The sequence below is a fragment of the Natator depressus genome, chromosome 19 (genome assembly GCF_965152275.1).
Source record: "Natator depressus isolate rNatDep1 chromosome 19, rNatDep2.hap1, whole genome shotgun sequence".
Lineage (NCBI taxonomy): Eukaryota > Metazoa > Chordata > Testudines > Cheloniidae > Natator > Natator depressus.
In genome coordinates, this window is record NC_134252.1 from 2,832,660 (window position 1) to 2,856,446 (window position 23,787).

Below are 23,787 nucleotides of genomic sequence, written 5' to 3' on the forward strand. Positions count from 1 at the left end.
CGGATTGGCATGGCTTCCCTGCACCGCGAGGCCAGCAGAGGGCAGGGCTCGCTTACATATCGGCTCCAGCAGCCCCTGGCAGCAGCTGGGTTGGGCACAGCTGGTGTGACGGGTGGAGGGGGGAGCATGCCTGGGTACTTAGCCTCCAGGTGGCACCATGGGGAGTGGGTTTCCCTTGCTCACTCGCCCCCTTGGCCTATCATGTCCCCCTGCGCCGGGCTTGCGGGCTGTTTGTTATCAGAGCCCATGGAAGCTGAGGTGCGTCCAGTGAACTCCCCAGCACCCTACAGCCCATATCCAACAATTTGCCCTCTTCCCCTATCCAACATCAGCTGGTTGCGGGGCACTGATTGGTGGCCAGATGTTACTACTACGGCAGTGCTCACAGCTGCTGGGGAGCTGGGCTGGGGAGGCGGGGAACTGTCTGATGTGTAGACAGGATGGTAACAGCAGACGCTGCCTCTGGAGCAGCATCCTCTCTGGCTCAGGCTGTGCCGTGAATCCCCTGGAGCTGGTGTTGGACAGCACCACCAGCCGTAAGAACCCTTTGTTTCAGTTTCCCATTCCCTCAGCCGCTCTTGCACACCACAACCCCTTGCCGCCCAGCCACCGGGGGAGAAGAAGCCCGTTACAATTTAATTAATAACAGTAGTGATGAAATTGCTGCACACGGTGGGATTCTAGGCAAAGGCCGCTGTCCTAACACGGCACACTGTGAGGTCAGAAATGCCCAGCATGAGCCGCAGCTGTAAGTGTCGATGTGGGGCTCTTTTAGGAATTTGCCAGTGGGCCAATTAGATTTTAAAGCTGAAATCTAACAAACTAGATTGGCTACAACATTTTTCAAATTGGCTAATGTTGCAATGGAATTTAAACAGGAGAACCTCTTTTGCTGAGTCCAGAGAGCGTTAGCAGGCTAATTTTAATGCTAAGTTCTTTTTGGATCAGCTTTTACCTGGGACAGTAAAGGGGCTGCTTTTCCCACAGGCCAGCAACTGCCCTGTGCACATGGCCTGGCTCCTTCCCCAGGCACTGAGCCGAGAGGCCTCGCTATAGCCCAGATTGGCCATCAGCGCCTGCCCTAGCTCAGCTCTCACCTCTCCCTGCTGAGTATGACAAGGGCCCTGGAGGCTCAGAGGTGCCCTTGAAGAAGACAGCACCAGCCACATGGATAATTAAAAAGCTGCCCTGACAGCAGCTGCCAAGGCAGGGAAACTAACTCCCTGGAGTGGATAAGAGGCCTTTGAAATGCACCCACAAAATCTTCCCACACAACCTTTGCATGCGTGGAAATTCACATTTGCATCTACACTCAGATTCTCATATGCAACTCTACAGTAACATACTCATGTGTGCAGCCCAGCGCTCCTGAGCAACCCTACAGTAACAAACCCATGTGCGCAGCCCAGTGCTCAGGAACACAGTGCTCATTGGGATGGGGAGCAAGGGCCAGGAGGCAGGGGTTGGCTGCTGGCACATGACAATTTTGGGGTTAGCATTTCAGTGCCAGCCAGAGTGGTGCCCCATGCCAACTCTTGAGCATGCCCCTCCTCCCTGGGAAGGTGGGGTCATGGCTGCGCTGGCCGTTTGGGGGGTTTAGACCCAGGGAGGGGGTAGCAGCACCATAACTTTGCCTTTCCAAAGCACTCCCAGGCCCCAGTGCAGCCCTGACTCTTTCACAGCCTGGGGTTCCCTCTTGTGTGCCTGTGGGGGAAGTGGTCTCCTGGCATCACCACTGTAGAGCTACTTTGGAGAGGGTGGATCGTGGCTGGGGGTCATGAACAAACCACAGTGCTAGGATCCAAACCACCTGCCTTCCAGGGGCGCCTGGCTAAGCCCCTCTGCTCACTGGGACTCAGACCCCTGTGCGCTGCGCGTGGCGTACCCGCCCTCCTATCCATGCACACATTTTGTTACAACCCTGAGCCCAGGGCCTCGTTCACTGAGGTGCAGAGGCCTCGACACGACCCAGCCCTGGGCTTTGCCTGAGCCTGGCCCAGTTTCCGGTGCCTGCCTTCGGGGTGGGGCACAGGGTTGGAAATGAGCAGCAGCCGAACGAGGGACCCTCTTCACACTGCAGCACCTCACGGCTTTATGACGTCTCCGTGGGGCTGTAACTGCCCCAGATGCTGGGCCCTGCCGGCAAAGCCTGGCCACGTGCTCAGAGGAGACTCTGTGCTACTGTGACAGAGGGGCAGAAAGAGCTTAGAACACGCCCCTGGGGGGGTCAGGACTCCTGGGTTCTCTTCCCAGCTCCTCTGCTTCCTCCCTGTGTGACCTCGGCACATCCCTTGTCCCCTGGGTGCCCGCCGTTCCCTGGCTGTGAGGTGGGGGTACCAGCGCTCACCTACGGCTGGGAATCTCTGTCCCCTCCAGTTCGTACAGGCCCATTGTGAGATGCTGCAGCCGCACCAGGCAAGGGCACAGAGCTCCTTGGCCAACCCCCGCCAGCCTGCGCCTCACCTCCCAGCCCCAGTGTGCACAGCAGGCCCCGCTCTGGGGTTTCTGAGCCCAGGGGCCGTGGGGATTCAGGGGCTGCATGTGCTCAGAGCAAATCCTCTCCTCTGGGCTGAGACCCCGCCCCTCCCTGCAGCCTGGGGGCGGCTGGGCATTCCCCTCCCTCGCTGCCCACATGCCAAGCAGCACGGACCAGAGGGCAGCACACTGGGGCCAGCTCAGCCCCGATGCACCCAGACTGGGGGAGTAAGTGCTGAAGGATGGACCCAAAGGAAGGCTCAGAGGGCTGCAGCCAGCCTGGTCCGCACAGCACTTTACAGTCGGAGCAGATGGGCCTGCAGCCAGACCCAGTGGCTCCAGGTACAAGCCTTCTACTGGCCCTGCCTCTGCTGGGCTGACCCTCAGCCCTGGATCGGCACCTCCCTGCCTCTGGGGAAGTTCCGCGTCTGCAGTAGATCTGGGGGTTAAGCTGTACAGCGAGTACATGAGAGAAAACCCATCACCCCATTTTATCTGCAGACCCCGCTCCCCACTGGGGATCAGTCCCCCAGCTCACACCCAGGGACTCATTCCAGCACAGCTGAGCTCTCCACTGATGCTTTATCTGAACAACTTGACACCAGGATCGCAAGCCCCCAGCTCCCCAGGAAACAGCAGGATGTTTGTGAGCCAGCCCCTGAACCGGGAGGAGATTAAGACCTAGACACAGGCTGCGTTTGGACGAGCGGGATGGGGCCACCTCTGCTCAGGCCCATCCTCGATGGCCGGCGCCTGGGAGCGAGCTCTGGTGCTGCGGAGAGGAGGCACCGTACAGAGGCAGGGCTAAGCAGGTGTCCACAGCGCTGTGCAAGCTCACCCTTCGGGGCCAGACCCACGTGCGGGAGGCCGTTCACGCGGCACCACTGGAGCCTTGGTGCAGCCGCAGCCTGGCCCATCTCCCCTGCAGGGACGGCCCAGCCCCAGCCCCAGGGCGCCGTCCCGTCTGGGGCCTCTCAGAAGTCCGCAGCCCGGATCATCAGGGTGGTGGCCTTGAGCCTGTGGCTGGGCCCCTTCCAGTAGTGCCACTTCATGCCGTTGTAGCGGACCGTCGCGGGGCTAGCGGGGTAGTAAATCCCATTCAGGTTGGAGGGGCCGCAGGCATCGAACCACCAGCCTAGGGCACAGAGGTGGGGGGTCAGAGGGACGGCGCACCAGAGCCCCAGCCAGCGGCCACTCGGCGAAGGTGGGGGCTGGGGCACAGACTGGCTCTCTGTGGGGCTGTCACTTCCCAGCCCTGCCCCGGGAAGGAAAGCATCAGAGCATAATTTGTATGTGCCCGGGGCTAGACGGCTGGTGCAGCGTGTCCCCAGGGGCCGAGGATCCTGGAGAATACTCGGCTGGACCCAGGGGGAGCCAGTTCCTGCAGGGAGAGTTAGATGGACCACGACAGAAGAGGCCCAATTACAGGCCTCCCAGCGTCTCCACGGTCATTCAGGGCTGAGTCTGCTACGAACCACACCCAGCCCACCCACGGTGGGGGTCTGCACGGGCCCCGTAGTGACCGTGGGGGCAGTTACCTCCGGTCGCCATCTGAGCGCACTTGCAGCCGCAGCGGTCGTTGTCGGCATCCTTGGTGCTGAAGGGCGTCCCCGGGGGGCTGAGGCTGCTCGTCCTGCCGGCCGTCCCGCTGTAGTCCCGCACGTGGAGCCTGGGGAGACACAGACACAGGGCTGTCCAGGAGGCACCTCTGGCGAGTCCCCACCAGAGCTGCCATGCCGGGGCCGGGAGACCCCGGGAGACCAGGGACGCGGGAGGCCAGGTGGGCACGGTACAAGGCAGGCCTAGAAATGGGCAGCACAAAGGGAGCAAACCCCAGAGGCTTCAGAGCCTTCCAGTCCTCAGCTTCTCTGGCACACACCAGGCTGTCTTCCAAACTGTCCTTCCCGCTTCCCTCCTTAGGGCAGGAATTTCCACAGCTCGGGGCTGGGCTGTGGTTCAGGCCAGCCGCAGGGTTTTCGCCAGCTTCTCCGCCAGTGGGGCGCTTTTACCAAACAGTCCTTCCCCTGCCGCTGTCTTCTCCCTGCTAACTCAGGGCCCTGCAGGAGCCTTCTAGCTGCCCAGTGTCTACAGGCACCTGCCCTGTGCTAGGTGGAGGCAGCGTTTACACTGGCCCCTTCTCCCAACTCATTCCTTGGTGGCTGGGGGAGAAGGGAGCCCTGTGCTGCCCCCCACAAGGCTCCAGATCCCAGTAACAGGATCCCTTTTAACTGTTACTTCTTCCCTGGACCCTTTTCCTCTCTCCCTATATCTCCTCAGGCCTTGCGTGTCCAACGACCTGAAACCATAAAGGCCGCATCACCTGACGGGATGACCAGTGGGCAGTCCTGCTCCCAAGGGGCAGAGTGCCCCATCGCACTGCCCATTTCTATGCCCGCCTTGCGCTGGGTGCTGCCTGAACACAGAGAGAGACAGGCCAAAGCTGCTATGACTTCATGAGCAGCACCAGAGCGGGCGATGCCCCATTCCCTCCCAACCCAGGAGAATCCACAAAGGGACAGACGTCATGAGACAGGTCCCACCCTGTGCCTGTCGCACCGGCTGTGCTCGGCCTCCTTTGCTGGCTCTCCGGAGTGGGATGGCCTGGGGGGTCTGCCGGAGGGCACTGACTCGGGGACGGGGGGAAAGGTGGGTGGTTGGAGTCATGCCAGATGTCCCCAGGGCCATGGAGCCGTGCGTGTGGGCGCGAATAGGAGTTTCCAAAGTGGTTGCCAGTATTGTCCCCTCAGCAATTTGCAGTGTGCGGTCACTGCCCGTTCTCAGAGAAGGCTGCCTACTCTACACAGACCATGTTTGTTTGGCTTCTGTCTCACACAAAAACACGCAGCCTGAGACAGGGGTTATTTAGCTTGGCACTCGGGCCTGCAGGGTCTATTGTTCTCCTGGTGTCCTGACTAGCTGAGGCAGCTGGTGGCTTTATAGGCAAGAGAACCAGCCTCCCGCCCTGGACATGCACAGACACAAATATTATTGCCGGCAGGCATCAAGGAGTTGGGACTTGCCGCAGCTGTGAAGGCGAGCGCCCCCTGCTGCTGCAACTGTGTTTGGACCAACGGCCAGGTCAGGGAGAAACCCAGGGCCCCCACTGCACAGTTCCAGCCACCCCCGAGCTCCAAAAGCAAGATGCAACAATGGCTTCGAGTTTTCAAAATCGGCATCCCTGCACTTCCAGCTGCTGCAGCCAAGGAGCTCTCGCGGCTGTGTCTAGCCCTGGGGACCACGGATGGGGCACTCGGATGGACAATGACCCCTTCTTGCTCATGGGCCAGCTATGGAATAACAGCGTAAGAACCCACAATGATCCAAGCTGCGTGGGTGGTAACGGCTACTCTGGGGTGCTGGGCTTGGAAAGGGACCCGCTGGCCTTGCTTTTGATGCTGTCATTGGCCAGCCTGTCTGGAGCTGGATGGAATGCGAGGAGTCGAGTGAAGGACCTGCCATGGAGCTGTGGCAGCTGCTGGATGTGGGTTGTTACCCATGACCTTGTGTTTTGCTGAGGCCGACTGCCAAGAAGGACTCGTCAAAAGCCCTGCTTCCCATGGCACAAAACAAAGACAGCATCAGGGCAAACCATGAACACAAGCTGCCATGCCAGGGGGATGAAAAGCAAACTGGGTAGTGAGGACTCGTAGGTGTTTGCAGATGGAATTTCACAGCATAGCCCAAAGCTGCCCCAACATCCAGGGTAAAAACGCCTCTAAAATTCCTGAAAAAGCTGTCTGTGTGTCTCACCAGGTTTGGACTCCCAGAGCCAAATTCTCAGTGCTTGGGGAAAAGCTGTTAGATCAGACAAACGGAGAACGAGCCTGGTCTCCTGCCAGCAACCCCGATCCCCATTCATTAGCGGGGTGTGGAGCTGCGGTGGCCATTCCAGTAACCATGATTTGTGTTCACTGGAGGGATCAATTAGAACCAAAGCCCAGTGCGGCCACTGGAGAGACTCCCACTGATTTCCACAGGCTGTAGATCTGGCACAGACTAAGATTTCTGCCCTTCGTCTTAGAGACCTGAAACTCAGGAGAGCAGGGTTAGCCTGCCAAGCACAGAACCCACTGGAAAATCATGGCTTCTGGATTTAAAGCAGCTCTCAGAGCTCTGAGGCCGAGGCGCCGCTGGGTTTTAGCAAAGGGCATGTGCTTAGCCTTTTTCGTGTGCCTGGAGGCAGCAGGACGCTCACTGTAAAACATATTTGCACTCAGTGAACTGGGAGGAGGGGCGTGAGACTCTTGAAAAGGTTTCATGGAATTGCGTCCTCCTGTCAGACATACCTGGGGGGGTCTTTGCCAAACTCCAGGCCCGGGCTGCGAGTCCTGTATTGACTCACCTCACTGGGAAAGCTCTCCCCAGCAACAGGCCCTGTCTGGACATGTTTGACTCCGCCAGCGTTACTACCGTGGGGCCAAGGGAGCCAGTGCTTTTGGTGCTGGAGCTGCCTGGAGTCTGTGGAGCACAGAATCATGCGTCTCCGCTGATCAGGGCCAGGACTGGGCCAGCACAGCCGCAGTGCCCCGTAGCTCTCTGTGCGGTCACGCTGGTGTTGTATGGCACAGCAACCCGTGTCACCACGCTGCTGCCATGTGCGAAGCAGAGCCTGTGGGTTACTGCAGCCCAGCTAGGAGGGGGCCCCGCCCCAGGTGCCTGGTAAAGGAGCCAATTCTGAGCTGACTTGGATGGTGGATAAAGGTGGGGTTGTTGGCACTGCTTGGCATGAAAGGAGCCTGCTCTGTCTTCCAGGGTGGCCATAGGCTGTTCCCAAAAAGCCGGGCGCAGACGTACAATGTGGACAGCGTGTGGGGCGGGGCGTGCTCTGCCGTGTGGGGAATCTAGGCTCAGTCCCCGCTCTACTCATGAGCACGGCAACGTGCCCAGTAGAGAGAGCAGGATAAGGCACTTCATGGGATCACGTTCCTTCCTAGCGACCAGTTACTGAGTCAGCGTCTGATCAGAGGCTCTGACAGCTGGAGGGGGTTAAAGCTAAAGGGAGTGAAAATGGGAGGGAGGGAGGACCAAATCCCAACGAGACTTTGCAGAAGGAACTCCGAGCCGGGGGTGCTCCAGGCTGGCTTCCCCAGGAACAGGAGCATCGGGACGGAGCCGAAACGTCACTGGTGGGCTCCAGAGCATGGTGCAATGCATGTGGCGGAAGCGTCTTGGGACAGAAAGTGCCTGTACCGAGGGTGGGGGGGGGCGGGCGTGGAGCTGCCCCTTTGAGGTCCAGAGACCTGGAGCTGGCCAGCCCCATAGAGTTAGCCCTGCCTGCCGCACCTCGGATGAGGTCTCCTGTTCCTCCCCCACGTCACCTGGGATCGGGGTGGGGTTTAATTGGTAGAAACAGCTGAGCACGGAAGAGCTGATTCTCCTCCAAAGAGCAGCAGGAAGCTGCAGAGAAAGGGGGATGTACAGGGAGAGACAAGAAGAGTAAAGCTGGAGTGAGACTTCAGCAGAGGCCTGCCATGGCAGGGAATGGCTGGTGGGAGTGAGCAGGCTCCAACAGGGAACACTGCATCTTCAGGGAAAGGCTCTGGGCAGGGAAGGCCTGAGAGGCCTCAGCAGGAAAGCCTACGTGTCTGGATTTGCCGCAGTTTTGAGAACTATATTTTGGGAATGCTTTGGCGTTAATAAATCTAGCCCCCAGGGGGAAGGGATACTGAATGAGAGAAGAGCTTGATTGACAGACTCCTGAGAAGTGGGGAAACTGAGGCAGGGCACCTGCAGAGCAACCTCAGGCCACAAGGGGGTGCTGAGGCAGCAGCTGGCCCATGTACAATGCAAGAGAAGCTTCTGCTGCGGTGTGGGAAAGGCAGGAGATTCTCCATGCCACGTGCTGTACCCATGAAATCTCTCTGGACTCTGCTGTGTGGGATGAGTGAGTGGGGATTAACCCCCCGCTCAGGAGACCCAGAGGCTGATCCTGGCTCTGCAGGACCAGGTGGGTCTAGTGGATTTGGCAAGGGCTTGATTGCCATCATGGGCGGGGCGGGGTCATCCTTCGCGCACAAATCGCTACGCCCGTCTGCAGCAAGCTGGGCGAAGCGAGACTCACCGATAGAGCTGCTCCTCGCTGCCCAGGTGGAAATACCCGTAGAGGGAGTAGGCCTCGTTGCTGTCCCAGTCCCGAAGCTGGATTCGGAGGGAATAGGAGCCCTGAGCGGTGAGCCGGTGGATGAAGTCATTTCCCAGCCAGTATTCTCCAGATGGGGACCCAAAGCCCTGCATGGAAAGATCAGAAACCCAATGAAGCAGGAGGAGGCTGCCAAGAACCAGCCGGCAGCAGGGGGGCTCACCTGGCTTCGTGCTTCATGGCGGCTGCCAGAGAAAGCAGAGTCCCCAGGCTCCTGCTTTGTGATTTGTGTGGTGGAAGGGGCCAGCTCTGCTCTGCTCTGGGGGAAGTGTATGTACAATGGTAGCTTTGTAACTAGAACATCACTGTGGGGATTAAGATCCCACTTCTGGGCCTCTGGGACGCCTCAGGCTCTGGCACCTGGATCTGGTTAGAATGGCTTTCCTTGGCACTGCCGTGTTCAGTGCAGCTGGGCAAAGGCCAGGAGGTGCCCAAGATGGGCTGAAAGGAGGAACACAGAAGGAAGCAGGTTTTGCAACACGTCATTCGCTCTACCAGCCCCACAACAGTGTGCGTGGTCCAGGGAGCTCCGTGCTGGGCTCTGGAATTCTGAATGAATCCAGACAATGGATCATTGACCAGTAACCTCTCTGGAGAGCCCACAAGTCAATTGACTTGGTTAGCCCTGCTGTGCCCAGATAGCTCCCCTCCCTGACATTACAGCGCGAGACTCAGGCTACAAAAGGCCAACCAGGGCACCGCACAACACCACAGGCTGAGTCAGTGCATGAGAGGAAGGAGTTTCAGAGACTCCTGCTCCTGCCATGTATGGAACCAGGCCATTTCTTGGAAGAGACACAGAATCTCCCCTACACCCACACCCACACCCCCTCTCCCAACGCTGTGGCTACAAAACCACTTTCCAGGGTCAGCCACATGACTCACATGTGAATGAGCTGAAACCACAGCCAGGATCTGAGATCTTTTTCCAGCATCTTCACAGAGAGCTTTTCCGCGGGAGTGTTTCAAATGGTGGAGAGTGTCAGCGCGCGTGTGTGTGCACCAGACACTTCGCCACGTCTCCACTTGCCCATGGGGGCTCACAGAGCCAAATCCATGCATGGTGCATCTCTGCTGACTTCAGTGGGCAGGCCCGAGGGACTGGCTGAGATATCATCTTCTAAAACTGTCCCGCCACATGGAAGAAACCCTACAATCTGGAGCTCACTTGGAGCAGCTGGGGTCTTTCCAAACACCAAGGATATGGATCCTGATGTTCCCTTCCATACAACACAAGCAACCAACTCCCAGCAGAGGGGCCACTCCCTGGTATCTGGGGGAGAACCCTCCCTCCCTTGACCAGTTAGCAATTTGGGTATCTGTGTGTGACATCCCCTCGGACCCTGGGCCGTCCATGGAAAGCAGGGCCTGGCCTGCTTTGATTCAGGAACGCTGGTGGCACAGAATCTCCGGGTCATGGCCTCTCTGTCTGCGGTACTTCTGTGCCCCGTTACCACAGTGTCTGAACGCCTCCCCATCTTTACATCACAACACCCCGGTGTGGCTGTGCACTACTCCTATCCCCTTTTCACAGCGGGGTCCTCCCGGCACTGGGTCTGCAGCACAGGTAAGTGAAGGGGCTAGGGGAAGGGTCTGGGCTGGCGCCCTGCAGCTTCTCTGACAGGCTCTGTATCCCCTGCACACACACACACACACGTGAAAACTGCCCTGACCCTGCAGCAGGGGGGCAACCGCAGTTCCCTCCTTGCAATGCAGGGGCTGCCCCGCTCTCCATCCCTTCCCCCATCGCTGGGTTCGTGTTTGCAGCCTCCCGTGTACCCAGAACGAAGGCCTTCACCACATGCCCTGAACAATAAGGTAGTAACCTCTGCTCCTCCTCTTCCTTCCCACGTGTGTAGGGCCACCGGGGGCTCCGGGCGGGGAAGCGAGGGCCCTTCGCCCCTGGGAGCGGTTGGCTATTCCTAGCCTGCACGGGAAGCTCTTCCTGCCCCGGTGTGAGGAAATGCCGGGGGTCCCACACCACGGCCTCACTGGGGCAGCGCTGGCTGCCAACAGGACAGGGAAGCCTTACGTGTTTGTATTCCTTCCAGGTGCGGTGGAAGTCCACGGAGCCGTCCTTCCGGTGCTGGATGACAGTCCAGCCTCCCCCGCTGGTCTCCATGTCGCAGAACGCCTGTGAACGGGACAGCATGGCCGCGGCTGGACACATACAGCACCGTCCCATGAACCGGTGTGGCCCGCGCCTGCCGGAGACTAGCTGCGAGCGCGAGGGCCCCACGTCCAAAGCAGGGGCTAGGCTGTGATCCCCAGGCCTGGCCTCGGCCTTGTGGCTAAGCACGCTAGTAACCATCCCCACTGTGGCATCTGTGAGAGGCAGAGTGGGCCAGTGGGGTGGGTGGAGGGGTGGTGACAGGCAGGGGTTGTTTTGATTTGACAAGCGCCATTTTTCAGGGCTGGGGACACTCGTCCGCATCTCAGGAAGACTAATGCTCAGCCCCTCTCCGGCACATCGCCCCCCAGGTGCTCGGCGCACTTTGCCCGCACTCGTTAACCCCCCTGCCAGCCAGTTAGCAGACCCCATTTGCAGACGGATATGCGGAGGGGCAGAGCTGAAGTGATTTGCCCAAGGCCAGACAGTGAAGCAGTGGCAGAGCTGAGGAAAGAACCAGAAATCCACTGCTCTGCTCCAGGCACTAGCCACCCCCCAATCCCCCCAGAGGTGGGACCAGAAACCAGACTCCCAGCTCCTCTCTGCTTTACCCCACGCCCCGCCCTCTGCCACTGGCCCCTCCTAGTGGGCGTAAATAAGCTACTTCAAGGCGGGGGCTCTGCCAGCAGCCATGTGCTCGCATATCCCAGACCCTGGGCCAAGTCTGCCAGGGGCTGGGGCCGGAGGGGCCTGGCTTGGTTGGCAGGCTGCTGGGCTCGGAGACTTACCCTGATGGTGGCTGTGGCGTTGGGGAAGTGCAGTGTGTAGACTCCGCTGGCAGTGAGGCCCAATTTGTACGCGGCCCCGCAGTCCCGGAACACCTTCTGCTCCGCCTTGGGGGCCGGGGAGATTTCTGGGTGGAACGGACAAGGGGACACTCAGCCCTTCCCCCAGCTGCTTCAATTCCAGATGCTGCCCGGGGGGACTGACCCCACCGTCCCCGCTCCCTGAGAAGCCCCCCAGCCCTGCACCACTTGTGGCTCTGCTGCCATGCCACCCTGACACCGGCCCCTGCTCCAGCCGCCAGAGTAGAGCCAACGGCCTAGAATCTGCTGGGAACCCACAGGAGGAGGGAATTCTCAACAGGTGTAAACCCAGCCCAGCCGGCTCCTATGCCAGCCCTCCAACCCCAGCATGGGGGCATGCTGGGAAGGGATGGGGCCTGGTGGCGATAAGGCTATGCCCAGGGTCCCACAGGGAGCAGAGCCAACCCTCCAATTTAGAGCAGCCCCTGGGCTGCTCAAATTAAAGTGTGGTGGGGCAGCTTGAGAGTTGGGGAGCAGCTCCCCCAGCACTCCCCCAGTCTTGCACCAAGTGAGCTGGGCCATTGCTTGGGCCCGACTCCCAAGCAGCCACTCCCAGCCCTCCCCCACCACACCCCACAGTACTGACTGTTGCACTGAGAAACCAGGCTCAGGAGCTGGTGCACTGTGTCCATGAGAGATGCCTGCTGTCTCTGCAGCACCGTGTTGTTGGCTGAGGCTGTGGCAAGGTGCTGCTCCAGTTCTTGGATGAGCTGGGTTTGCCTGGACAGCAGGCCCTGCATCTCCAGCTTCTCGGCTTTGATCCCTTGCAGCTCCTCCTCGTGTTTGCCTTCCACATCCAGGACTTTCTTCTCCAGAAAGCTGGGGGGGAGGGAGCCAAGGGGGGGGATTAAGAGGAGTCTCACAGAGAGGGAGCCAAGGAGGAGTGGGCCAGCGCTGGGCTGGGACCTGGGAGCCCTGGCTTCCACTCCTGGCTTTGCCAGATTCCAAGTGTGACCTTGGTTGGGTCACTTAGTTTCTGTGCCTCCGTTCTCATCTGCACCAGGGGATAACTGTCCCGCCTTACCTGTGAGGAGAAACACACTAGAGACTGGAAGGAGCCCAGATACCACAGTACAGGGCAGATGAGGACCAGACAGATCAGGCACATTCTCTGCACCACTCCATGCTACCGTCCCCAAGAAGGCATGGCTCTGGGGCTCTGGCTTTCGGCCCCCACTAGCACTGCACTCCCAGCCCCACGCTTTCCAAAGGCAGGGAGTTTTTTTCAAACTCCACACCCCGGCTTTTCTTGAATCGGCCTCCTTTGCTTTGAACTTTTAGGGGACGCGTTTTCAAGCTGTGCCTCTACGAAGCCGTCGGTCCAAGCACAGCGCTCAGCAGTATCGGCAGGGCTTGCGCCGTCTCCCGTCAGCATCCTTCCCAAATGCAATGAGCTGGGGACAGGCCGGGGTGAAGGGGGTGGGGAAGAGCCATAAACCCTTTAATGACAAGTCCCTGCTCTGGCAGAGGCCCCTCTCCCAGCCAGAGCTGCTTGGCTGGCTCCCAGGCAGCCTCTCCAAGCTCCAGTGCCAGGGGCATTAGCTGCAGGGAGGATTTACAAGGGAGGATGTTCCCAGAAGCATAACTGGGTCGTCACCTCCAGTCAATGGGGATCTCACTGGAGCTCCGTCCCATTCACGGCACCCACACTGGGGGCCCTTGACACAAGCCCTTAGCAGTTCTGGGATGTGCAGTGCGGCGCTGTCCCTCTCCAAGCAGGAGCCCTAAGCCGGCTGTTAATCACCCTAATTGTGGGGACAACAACCTATTTCTTTACAAGACACGGTGCGGGAGGGAATATCTTTTATTGGACCAACTCCTACTGGGGAGAGAGAGCCAAGCTTTCCAGCCACACAGAGCAGGTCTGGGAAAGATTCTCCCATCACAGCTAAATGCAAGGGGGAACGGATTGTTTAGTGTAAAGAGTTAGCACATATTCAAAGGGAGCATTCAAGGTGGAGTGGCCCATTAACACCTCTGCAATCATAGGACAAAAGGCGGGTTAGTGGGGTCACAGATTGTTGTAATAAGCTTGTCTGTCTCACCAACAGCAGTTGGTCCAATAAAAGACATTCCCTCACCCACCTTGTCTCTCCAATATCCTGGGACCAACAGGGCTGCGTGTTTATTTACAGTCAGTGCAGGCAGCAGCTGCCTGAGTATCAGACACACAGTCACCCACCTCCCTACACCGCACTCCAGGAAAGGGAGCAGGGCGCTTGCCTGGAGACGCTTAGAACCACTTCTGGAAATGTAGGTTCTGGGCAAGAAGAGAACTCCAAAGCTCTGGAGTTTGGGATCCATTTTGCAAAACAGAAGTTCCTGTGAGCTGCACTGACTTTTGTATTTTATTCCCATCCCCTGGTTGTTCTGCGAGCCAGAGCAAGAATTTCAACCAAACAGGAGTCTTTATTATGCTCACAACACAGGTTGCCAGTTAATTAGCAATATAGGGGTTTAAAATGAGATTTTACTGAATTTGCCATGAAAAATATTTGAAATGAAAGGGGGAAATGTTTCACGTAATGCCAAAGAATTCCCTGAAACCCCAAACTTTTGTCAAGTCCTATGGGCCAGATCCTCATCTGGAAGGTGAAGTCATTAGAGCGGTGTGGCTTTACACCAGCTGGGGATCTGGCCCTAGAAACGCTGCTAAGTCCCAGACCACGCTGGGTTCTCCTGTTTCTATTTTGTGTGGCAGAGATAGTCAGATCCCCGCGTGGTCACAGCCCTACCCAGAGAAGGGTTTTTTACCTGTTCTTCTCCTGGAGCTTGTTTATTTCCTGGGTCTGCAGCAGCAGCTGTTTCTCCAGTTTGTTAGTGGACAGAGAGTTCTCCAGCAACTGGATCTCCAGCCTTGAGGTCTGATTGAGAACCTGGGTGGGGGAAAAGAAACCAGAGTGGGATGGTCAGGAAGGGATGGGATCTGAGGGGATGTGGGTTTGGGAAACACTCTCCGAAGCCCAGCAGCAGGAGGAGCAGCCTGCATGGGGACAAGGATTTTGGCCTAAATTTGGGTGGGGCGGAAGACTCTGGGGATTAGGTCTCCTATCCTGGTAGAGCCCTCAGTGCAGTCGGGGGTAGATTTTCAAGGGCTCAGCTCCCACTGTCAGGGCTGGATTTCTAGAGCCCTGCACAGATACAAAATCTGCATCTGCGTCCGATCTGCAAACATGGTCCGTGGATATCCACGGACATGAAGCAGACAGCCACAGATTTGCAGGGCTCTGTGGATTTCCCAGCGCGCTCAGCTCCCATGTAGGCACCAAAGCAAAAGGCCAGATTTTCACAAGAGCCCAGGATCCAACATGCATGCAACGTGCTGAGCAATTCTGAAGTGTCCAGCCTCGGTCCTCTGAAAGCTGGAGTGCACCGTCGAAAACTTTGGGGATCAGGGAGAAGCTGTTTGAAATCACAGCAGCGTCAGTGGTGCACTTGTCATTTAGGTGTCTTCACTGGCGGTGGCATCGAATTCCCCAGTGCTTCTCCAGCAAAAAATACAAATCACCGTGCAGGGAGACTAGCGAGATGCAGTGGAACATTCTCTGCCATGAGCAGGGGACCAAATCCAGCCCAGGTGTAAACGAATGCAATCTCGTTCCAGTCCGTGGAGTCACACGCGAGGACTCCAGGGTTCAGCACCTGGGGGACGGCTCGGGAGACAGCCCAGCCAGTCGTTACCTGCGTCTCCACGTCAGTGAGCTTGCGGGTCTGCTCAGCCGTCTGGCTCAGGAGGCTGCTCCCGATCTCCAGTATGGCAGCTGTGTGGTTCTGCACCGTGTGGAACTGGATCTCAGCAAGCTCCATTTTCACATTCTCCTGGATGTAGTTCTCCAGCTGGGAACAAAAAACAGGCAAAGAAGGGGACGTGTGGGAAATGACCACTTCCCTCAGCAGTCGGACTGGAACTGCGGGGGTTACACAAAGCGCCGACAATAGGTAACGGTGTGACACTGGTAGATAAAAGCCATGCTGTAGCTGTAGGAGGGTTAGCTTGATGTGCTGACTTGGCTGCATGCCTACTTACCTACCTATCCATCTATCTATGCATCCCCCTATATGTTCCTCTAGCTAGCCAGCCAGACCACCCCTGCACACCCCTCTACCTAGCCCCAATCACACTTTTGTATCTATCCGTCCATCCATCCAACCCCCGGCACACACCGCCACCCATCCGTCCGTCCGTCCGTCCATCCACCACCATGATATTTAGGCACCTGCCTTCTGTGAAACGTGCAACATGCACTCCAGAAAACACGCCTCAGAGCCAGGTTCTCAGGTTAATAATATTAGCCAGCAGCACGTATATTAGCCTCCCATGTCTGAGCTGCTCCGCACACTTTGGTTAAACCTCACCCCCCGCCCCCGGAAAGGCAAGGCAGTGCTACTGATCCCCCCAGTTTTCCAGACGAGGAGACAGGTACAGAGACGTGCAGTGGGGTCGCCTGCAGTTACGCTCCCCCAGGGCCTGGCAGAGCTGGGAATGGGTTGTGCTCTAACCACTAGACAGTTCTCCCTCCCTGCCCTCCTTGCGCTGGAGCAGACGAGTGGTAAACAAGGGAGAGTCTGGGACCGTGAGAACCAAGCCCCACTTGCTTCTTTCTGACTATTGTTTTGTAACTGACCCCCTGCCCCCAAAGCCTGTGGCAAGGGGGCAGAGTGTGTTTCGCTCTCAGGGCCGCCTCGCTGCATAAATATTGCTCTCCACACTGTTTATGCAGATGATGTTCCCTGCCCATGTACAAACACGATCCTCCCCAGGGGCATTTGCCAAACTTCCTCCCATTGTAATGGGGGCATGAGGAATGGAACCCCCGACCAGCCGGCTCTTGGCTCCTCTTCGCGTGCCCAAGCCGAGAGCGCACGGGGCATGCTACTCCGGAGCAGGGGCTCAAACGGTGCCTCCCATGTCAGTACGCAGACTTCCTCACTGGACTGGGAGCTCCCCGGGGCAGGGACCATCTATCTGGGGTGTGTCTGTACCAGTGGCCCATTGCACTGCATCGCTTTGCTTTCGTCTGTTATGCAGATGTAAACAAGGACTTATTTAATCCTTCGACTGTGTCATGGAGCCCATCCTCAAGTGACGCAGGACGGGCCCAGCTTTGCAGTGACTTGTTTCACTTGGAGAGAGACTTTTAAAAAGAAAATTAAAAAAAAAAAGGTGTGGGGGGAATTAATAAACGCTGATGGATTCCCGGCAACTCTGGGAGAGCCTCCAACATTCTCAGGTCTGGATGAATGTGAGTCCCTCCCTCACACCAAAGCAGGATGGGAGCAGGTTTTCAAGGCACTTTTCCTAGCCCAGAAAGACACTGATCCTGGGTATGCAGCAGCTCTGACAGGCACCCCCGTTGCTCCAGCCACGCTGTACCTCCCGATGGCTCAGCTATTTTATCTCCTGTTCCAGAGAGAGGCTGCTGGCCCAGACCCCCAGATCCTTGCCTCCTGCTGGGGCAGTTATCAGAGATGGGCAGCTCAGTTTAATGATGTCTCTGAAGAGAACAGCAACGTATCTCTATAGCCAAAGCCCTGAGGCTCATGGTAGTAAAACACCACCTCCCAGCAGGGCATGTCTGCAGGACCTGGCCCTTTGCTGCTGTTTAAAGAGCATCTGCTGGTATTTAGTGTCGTGTTGTCTTTTATTAGGGAACTAGAAGTCCCTGAGAGCGGGCTAGGAACCAGGCCAGAAACACCCATTGGAAACTGGGATGATACTGAATCTCTAGGGGAACTGAAGAGTGAGGCACATTTAAAATCGGCCTTGGGCAGGCAGTACGCTGGGGCTGATTGCAGGGACTGCTTGTCCCACTGAATCCTCAGTCCTCTTACTTGTGCCCAGAAGTCCCACCTGAGTCCGGGGCCCCTCGGCAGTGCGCACTGCACGTGCATTTAGCAAGAGACAGGCCGTGGCTCACAGTGTCACTAGACAAGACAAAGGGGAGAAGGGCACAGAACTGACTTCACCAGGCTCCCACAGACCATCTGGCAGAGCCAAGAACTGAGACTAAAGCCCCTGAGGCCCAGGCCAGTCTCTTAGCCGCGCCCCATCCGTCCCAGACTGCTCCGACACAAGACCGCGCTGCTCAGGCAAAGCCAGGCTCATTCAGCTGCAAATGCGCCAGGAGGCTCCACGATCATTCCCCTCCCCCAACGGGTTGCCGTGTCCCTGGCACAAGGCCTATTACTCAGCAAATGCCCTTTTATTTTAAAATCTGGGTCTCTTTGATGTTACGCGTACCCACCAAGACTATCCTGAAAGGGCAAAACTCTCCCTGGGTTTTGGTCCTGAGCAGCCAGGAACCGCTGCTTCGGATCAGGGTTTTCCTGCAAAATTGCAACGTAAATCAAAAAGCCTCCTGCTAGATTCCGGCTGATTGTCGACAAGGGGGTGGGGTTTATAATGACCCCCCGAAATGGGCACCGGTCAATAAAAAGCATGGACTTAATTCCAGTGGTACCACCCTGATTTGGCCACTTCTAAGCCCCAATGGCTGGAAAGCGTTGTCTGACGGGGTTCCCCTGCCATTCTTTCTAGGAACATATCCCATAACAGCGGGCCCAAGGCGGCCTCTCACATTCCATTCCTGGAGTGCTGGTGGCTGATTCACAGCCGGAAGCAGTTGCAGGGTGGGGGTTGTTTGGGGAGAGTTGCCCGGGGGGGTCTCAGCAATAAAACAGATTATAAACAGGAAGCTGGGTGTCTGGCAGTAATACCAGGCCCTGTCCATGGGAGGATCTGAAAGCACTTTGCAGATGTTAGTGAATTGAGCCCAGGTCACGATCCCTGTCAATGGAGGAGACACCTGAGGTACAGGCTGCCATGGTTAACATGGGGTCAGCTGGCCAGGACCAGGCGACATGAAGTTAAAGCTGACTTGTTCCGGCCTGCTCGATACTGTAACGCGGCAGGGTCATCTTTCACAGCCGAGGGACTTGGCCAAGGTCACGGGCTGAGTCAGTGGCAGAGCTAAGAACAGAACCCAGGTCAGTCAGAAAATCTTTGTTCTTGTGAGTGAGCGATGGCCAAGCGGACTCATTCACAATACAGCTGTGCGGGCAGCGTCAGCATGAGCTGTAAAATCCCCCGTCCCTTTGTCCTTGACCAGAAGTTCCTACCTCACCTGACAGAACTAGCCTTCCGGTTCCCATGTGGCAGCACCAGGGGCATGAGCCTGGCACCAAGCGTGGCGCGGCTCTCCACAGCTGAGTGACAGACAGTTCTGCCAGGCCTTTTTTGACTTGCAGAAGGAACCCCACCCCCACCTGCGTTTCTAAGACGCCTGATTTTCAAACCTGGGCTCCTTGCACAAAACCTATCACGCCCTTCTCTGGGCAGGCACAGCATTATTTTGGCAGTGCCGGGAGCCCCATTGTGCTGAGTGCCCATATATACACCAGTGAGAGCCAGCCCCTGCCCCGAGGAGCTCTCGGGACGGGCTGGTTAGTTATCCCCACTTTGCAGATGGGCCACTGAGGTGAGAGATTCAGCGATTTGCTTGAGGTCACAGAGGAAGCCTGAAGCAGAGCCAGCAGTTGAACCCAGGTCCCCAGAGTCCCAATCCACTGCTGTACCCACCAGCCCCTCCATCATCGCCTCCTGGAGGTAGGGAGCCCCCCCTCCTACGGGCCTAGACCGTGCTCGGTGTGAGGTTGGGAGGGAGGCATCTACCTTGCTAAACTCTTAAGGCTGCTAATGGGAGATCTGGGGGGGGGGGGGGGCACGAGGCTGTCGGCTCTTCCTTGCAAAGATTCCCCCCCGAGCACCGTCCCCCAGACCCTGCTGGCGAGATCGATGATGCTCTTTCCTGAGGCTCAGAACTGGCCAGTTCTATTTTGTATACGCTGCAGTGTCTAGTGGCTGTCAGACAGCCCGAGAGCCCCCAGGCTGCCCCTCGCCCGGTACGCCTGGGGTGGCACCCACATTCCATGGGCAGGTCACAGAGCACAGCAGCAGGTGCTGTCAGGAGAAGCTGGCACCAGTCCTCACACATTGGATCAGCTGGGCCCTAATGCTGCTCTCCCCCACCCCCCCCAGCTTGCAGTCATCCTGGGCGTGAAGCGAAGCAGGTTCTCACCGGGTCATTGTTTGGATGGGAAGCCAAGGGCAGCAGTGCTGGCAATTCGGTGCAGGGGAACTTCTGAGTGGGCCACACAAGACACCCGGGCTTTCGCTGCTGCTTTCCCTCTGGTGTGCAGCTGACATGGCCGGATCCAGCTCAGCACCCAGGGTGAGAGACCGGCCCTAACATCAGCACCTGCCTTCTCAAGGAGAGGTCCCAGCCAGGGTGGGTCTTTAGCAGGCGATGAAGCACCCCGCCCAGCGTATCTTGCTCCAGGTGACCACCACAACTATACGAGCGGAGTCCGAGCAACCAGAGAGAGGCCCAGTACGGAGCAGCCAGTGAGCCCCTGGCATTCCTCTTTGCTGTTCCCTCCCATTGCCCCTCGCTCAGCCACCAGCGTTAAGGCTTTACAATTAACCAGACCGTGTCTCCTTTCCCAGCAACCAGTGCCCTGGGCTGCAGGGTGGCAGAGTGCCTCTGGCTGGGCTCCCTGCGCTCCCAGTTGGCCACAGAGGAATCCTGCTTCCCCGATAAATTTGCAAGAAGAACTGTGTCTGGATCCCTGCAGTGCTGAAAACAAGAGGGCCTGGGAGCAGCACCCCGGCTTCGCTCGTAGCGCTGGGTCCCGCGCAGCAGGGGACCATGTCAGCACTGTTTACCTTCCACCCTAGACAACATGATTCATGGCTTCTTGGGCAATAAACACACGTCTGGGTGTCCAGGGAAAGGAAACAGCTGAGGAGAATGTTTTCCAGGCCACTTCCTAACAGTCTGTGCATCTCCACTTAACCCCTGCAGGGCCGGAGGGCCAGGGCAGTCTGGGGAGCACCCTCTCCCACCCAGACCGGGCTCTGTCCACCCTGCCCTCCCAGTGCATTCAGTGTGTGGCATGTTTGTAAAAGCAGAAGCTGCTATCGAGACCTGAGCCGGTGGGAGGGCAGCAGCCTCGGGAGCCTGTAACATGCTGGCAGACAGAAGGGGACTTTTCCATGCAGAGCAGGTTTAGCGGCACTGACAACTAAATCCCCCCAGTTTCGAGAGAAAAAACCTGGTGCCTCATCCCAGACACATGCTTTATGCCTGCCCGGAGTCTGGGTCAGCTGCAGCGGCTTCCCAGACCGTGCCTCCGTATGGCACAATCACAAGAATGCCATAGGTTACGTTGCTGCAGCCCCTTGTCTTTCAACAGGTCCCCAAACGACACAGCACCACGAAAATTCAGCCACCACTCCGGAGGAAGCCACAACTGTCCCCGGACAGGACAGAAGCGACACAGCTGAGGATTCTGGGGCAAATCCCCAACTCTGCCAGCAGCGTCCCGTGGAATCCTTAGAGCCCATGCTGAGCGGGAAGGACCTTGGGAGCTAAGGTCTCACCCAGAGACCCCTGCACAGCAAACAGCATTGCTCTCAATGATGCACTACGTGTAGTCCCAGTGGGTGGACAGGGATATGTATTAACACAAGGGCGTTGTATTAATCACTTTCAGACACGTTCCTCTGCACTGCTCACATTCCCTCAGCCTTTGAGCTGATGGGTTTTTTATTTGGGGGGATTTATTTTTAATTAAATTCTCCCCTAGTGCAAATATTTGCTTATTGCTTTGGTAGAGTGTAAAGAAATTTGTTCTGCCCTATGGTAGATTGTCTTTGGAAGGAGATGTAATGTAGTCTGAATTAGACACATGCTCCTGATAGCAGCCTGGGAACAAAGAGGAAGGAAACAACCCCTTTACTGCCTGACTGGTATCTGTATGCTAAGCAATTAGTATTTATAGTTTAGGAAGGAGCCCAATATATCCTGCAGCCACAGGGTGAAATCTTGGCAGCAGAGAAGTCAGCGGCAGAACTCCTAGTGACAACGGGGTCAGGATTTCACCCAGGCTGCTCGATTCTGAAATTGCTTCTAAACTGGTTTCACTTCAGTGTCAGTTCACTGGTATAAGTGGAGTTATTCCTGATTTACACCAGTGTAACCGGTACCAGAGTCACTCTCAAACTCTCGGCTCACGAAGGAGAGACCCATGACCCCAAGTGAGTTTGATTTCCTGTGTTTTAAAATAACTGGAAAGAAAAACAGAAAAAGAATTTTTCTGCTGCAGCTCTGCTGGTAAAGGAACATTCGGCACAGCCAAGTAGCAGAACACGTCTGATAACTGAGACAGAAAGCATGTCACACTCAGGAGGGGGCTAGTAGAGAGTTTTAAAGGGGTATTTAAATATTAGGAGAGATGATAGGTTCCCAGGATCAATAAATAAGTTGCCCATTTAAATGATCCAAGCCCTTGTACTGTTTTCCTCATCTATAGGGGTAACTTACTTGCAATAATGCTGAGACTGTCTGGATCAAGGTGAGAAGCCTGTTTGGTCCCTTTAACAAAGTAATTATACAGCAGTTCCCAGGCACAGACTTTGACCAGATGCTCTCGAGGAAGCCAGCGCCACATGGTTATGGTCAGAAAAGTGACTGTGCAGCCTGGAGTCACATCCACCCACATTACTGTGCAAAGAAGCTTTTGCTGCTGCAGCGGCAACATTGCTAGGGGAGAGCGAGCTGGGTCCTCACCTGGCTCGTGCTCAGCAGCAGAAAGGTAGCAAGCTGCAAGAGGCCGCCCCTTGATACAAGGGGCAGAAGGAGCCCCGATTGACTCTCCGGTCCCAGAGGGAGGTTGGCAACGCTGCATGTTCGCAGGCCAAGCCCTGCGTTTGGAAGGGGACTGGCATGCTGAAGGCACTGCTGCAATCTGTACAAGAACCACTGCGATCCAAACGGGCCCTGACTGGATCTTACCTTCTGCAGCCACTGTGTGTTGTTTTCCATGATGTTCTCCAGCTGTTGGAGCCGCTTGGCTGGCCACTTGGGCTCAGGCGCGGAAGGAGCATCTCTCTGCAGCGAGTTCGAGACCTGGTATTCGGCAGCGGAGGGGTAACAGCCCCCAAGCTCTGGGAGCAGGAAGGTGTAGCTGCAGGGCCCATGCTGCACCTGGTGCTGAGGTCTGTCAAGGCTGTCCTTCCCTTTCAGGTGGGAACCAAGTCCCGGAGCCATCGCAGCCCATGCAGCCCCCAGTAACCACAGCAGGGCTCCCCCGGCTCCCATCCTCGCCTTCCAGGGGGCTTATTCCTACCCAGCGGAAAGGGTCTGGTTTGAACTTCACACGCACGCACGTTTCTCTGCTTCTGTGCTGCCTGGTGTGGGACACTCAGTCCTCCCCCTGCACGGCGGCTGCTGCTGCTGACATGTGGCGTCTGACAGCTCCGAGGCTGGGCGCGCGGCTAGCCAGGAATCCTGCTCCCAGAGCCTGTGTTTCCACGATAAAGGCCCTCGATTGCTTCCTATATCTCTGGCCCATGTTCTCCTGACAACTGCAGGAAGTTTTATTATTATTATTATTATTTTAAACCCTCCCCTTTCCCCTGCCTCGCCCCCCAGCTCCTCTCCGCCCCCCGTGGGGCTTTGGAACACGTCCCAGCCCTCTTTGAAGATGCTTTGTCCTTTGGAATCCAGCTCCCTCAGAGGAGATAATTAGGTCACAAGAATGTGTGTCAGCCCCCAGCCCAGGCCAGGGAGGCTGGGGCTTTCCGCCTCGCCTCCTTCCTGCCATTCTCGGCAGACTCACTTTGCCTGGCAGAGCTTGGAGAACAGTCGGCCTCACCCCCCAGAGGGAACTGGGCCCAAGAGTGCTTCCCAGCACCCCACTCTCTAATCCTGGCAACCCCGCTCCCGCACAGACAGCTTGTTGGTGGCCCGTCTGTCACAGGGCGGTTACATGTGCCAGGAAGATCTGAAAAACCTGCCCCGCAGGGAGAGATTAGCGAAGCTCTGACTACTTTGCCTGGTGGGTTCAGAGGGGAGCTGCTCCCGGGGCTAGGAGCTGAGCTGGCTCGAGGGGGATGTCATGGCTTGAGAACTGTCCCCCACTCGCACGAGGGTCAAGTCAAGGGGCCGCATCCCTCCCCCTACCACGCCACACTGGGGGACATCAAGGACAGCCACAGCGTCACATACACCGACTGGGAGAGTCCCGGGTGCTGTACGTGTAGCTAAAATGGCCGTGAATGTTCTTTGCCCTGCTAAGCTCGGGTCCATACGTTTAAGGGTTTAATGTATTTGCTTTTAACTTGCACAGAATTG

General features: G+C 57.2%; 1 protein-coding gene across 1 annotated transcript; it reads right to left on the minus strand.

Moving 5' to 3' along the window:
- Nucleotides 1-3,050: 3,050 nt before the first annotated feature.
- Nucleotides 3,051-23,010, minus strand: LOC141974463 (angiopoietin-2-like). Its single transcript, XM_074934198.1, has 9 exons — nucleotides 22,447-23,010; nucleotides 15,272-15,427; nucleotides 14,345-14,466; nucleotides 12,177-12,409; nucleotides 11,513-11,637; nucleotides 10,647-10,748; nucleotides 8,537-8,703; nucleotides 4,014-4,144; nucleotides 3,051-3,610 (listed from the first exon to the last, which is right to left on the minus strand). Exons 1-9 carry the CDS (start codon nucleotides 22,750-22,752, stop codon nucleotides 3,450-3,452), a joined length of 1,503 nt encoding a protein of 500 aa, XP_074790299.1. The 5' UTR covers nucleotides 22,753-23,010; the 3' UTR covers nucleotides 3,051-3,449.
- Between the last annotated feature and the right edge of the window lie 777 nt (nucleotides 23,011-23,787).

Coding starts and splice junctions, on each gene's coding strand:
- LOC141974463 (XM_074934198.1), bottom strand. CDS start 22,752: ATGGGAGCCGGGGGAGCCCTGCTGTGGTTACTGGGGGCTGCATGGGCT. Junction 11,638..12,176: donor CCTGGTTTCTCAGTGCAACA/GTCAGTACTGTG, acceptor CGTTCCACCCAG/AAATCTCCCCGGCCCCCAAG. Junction 3,611..4,013: donor CGCTCAGATGGCGACCGGAG/GTAACTGCCCCC, acceptor TCTGTGCCCTAG/GCTGGTGGTTCGATGCCTGC.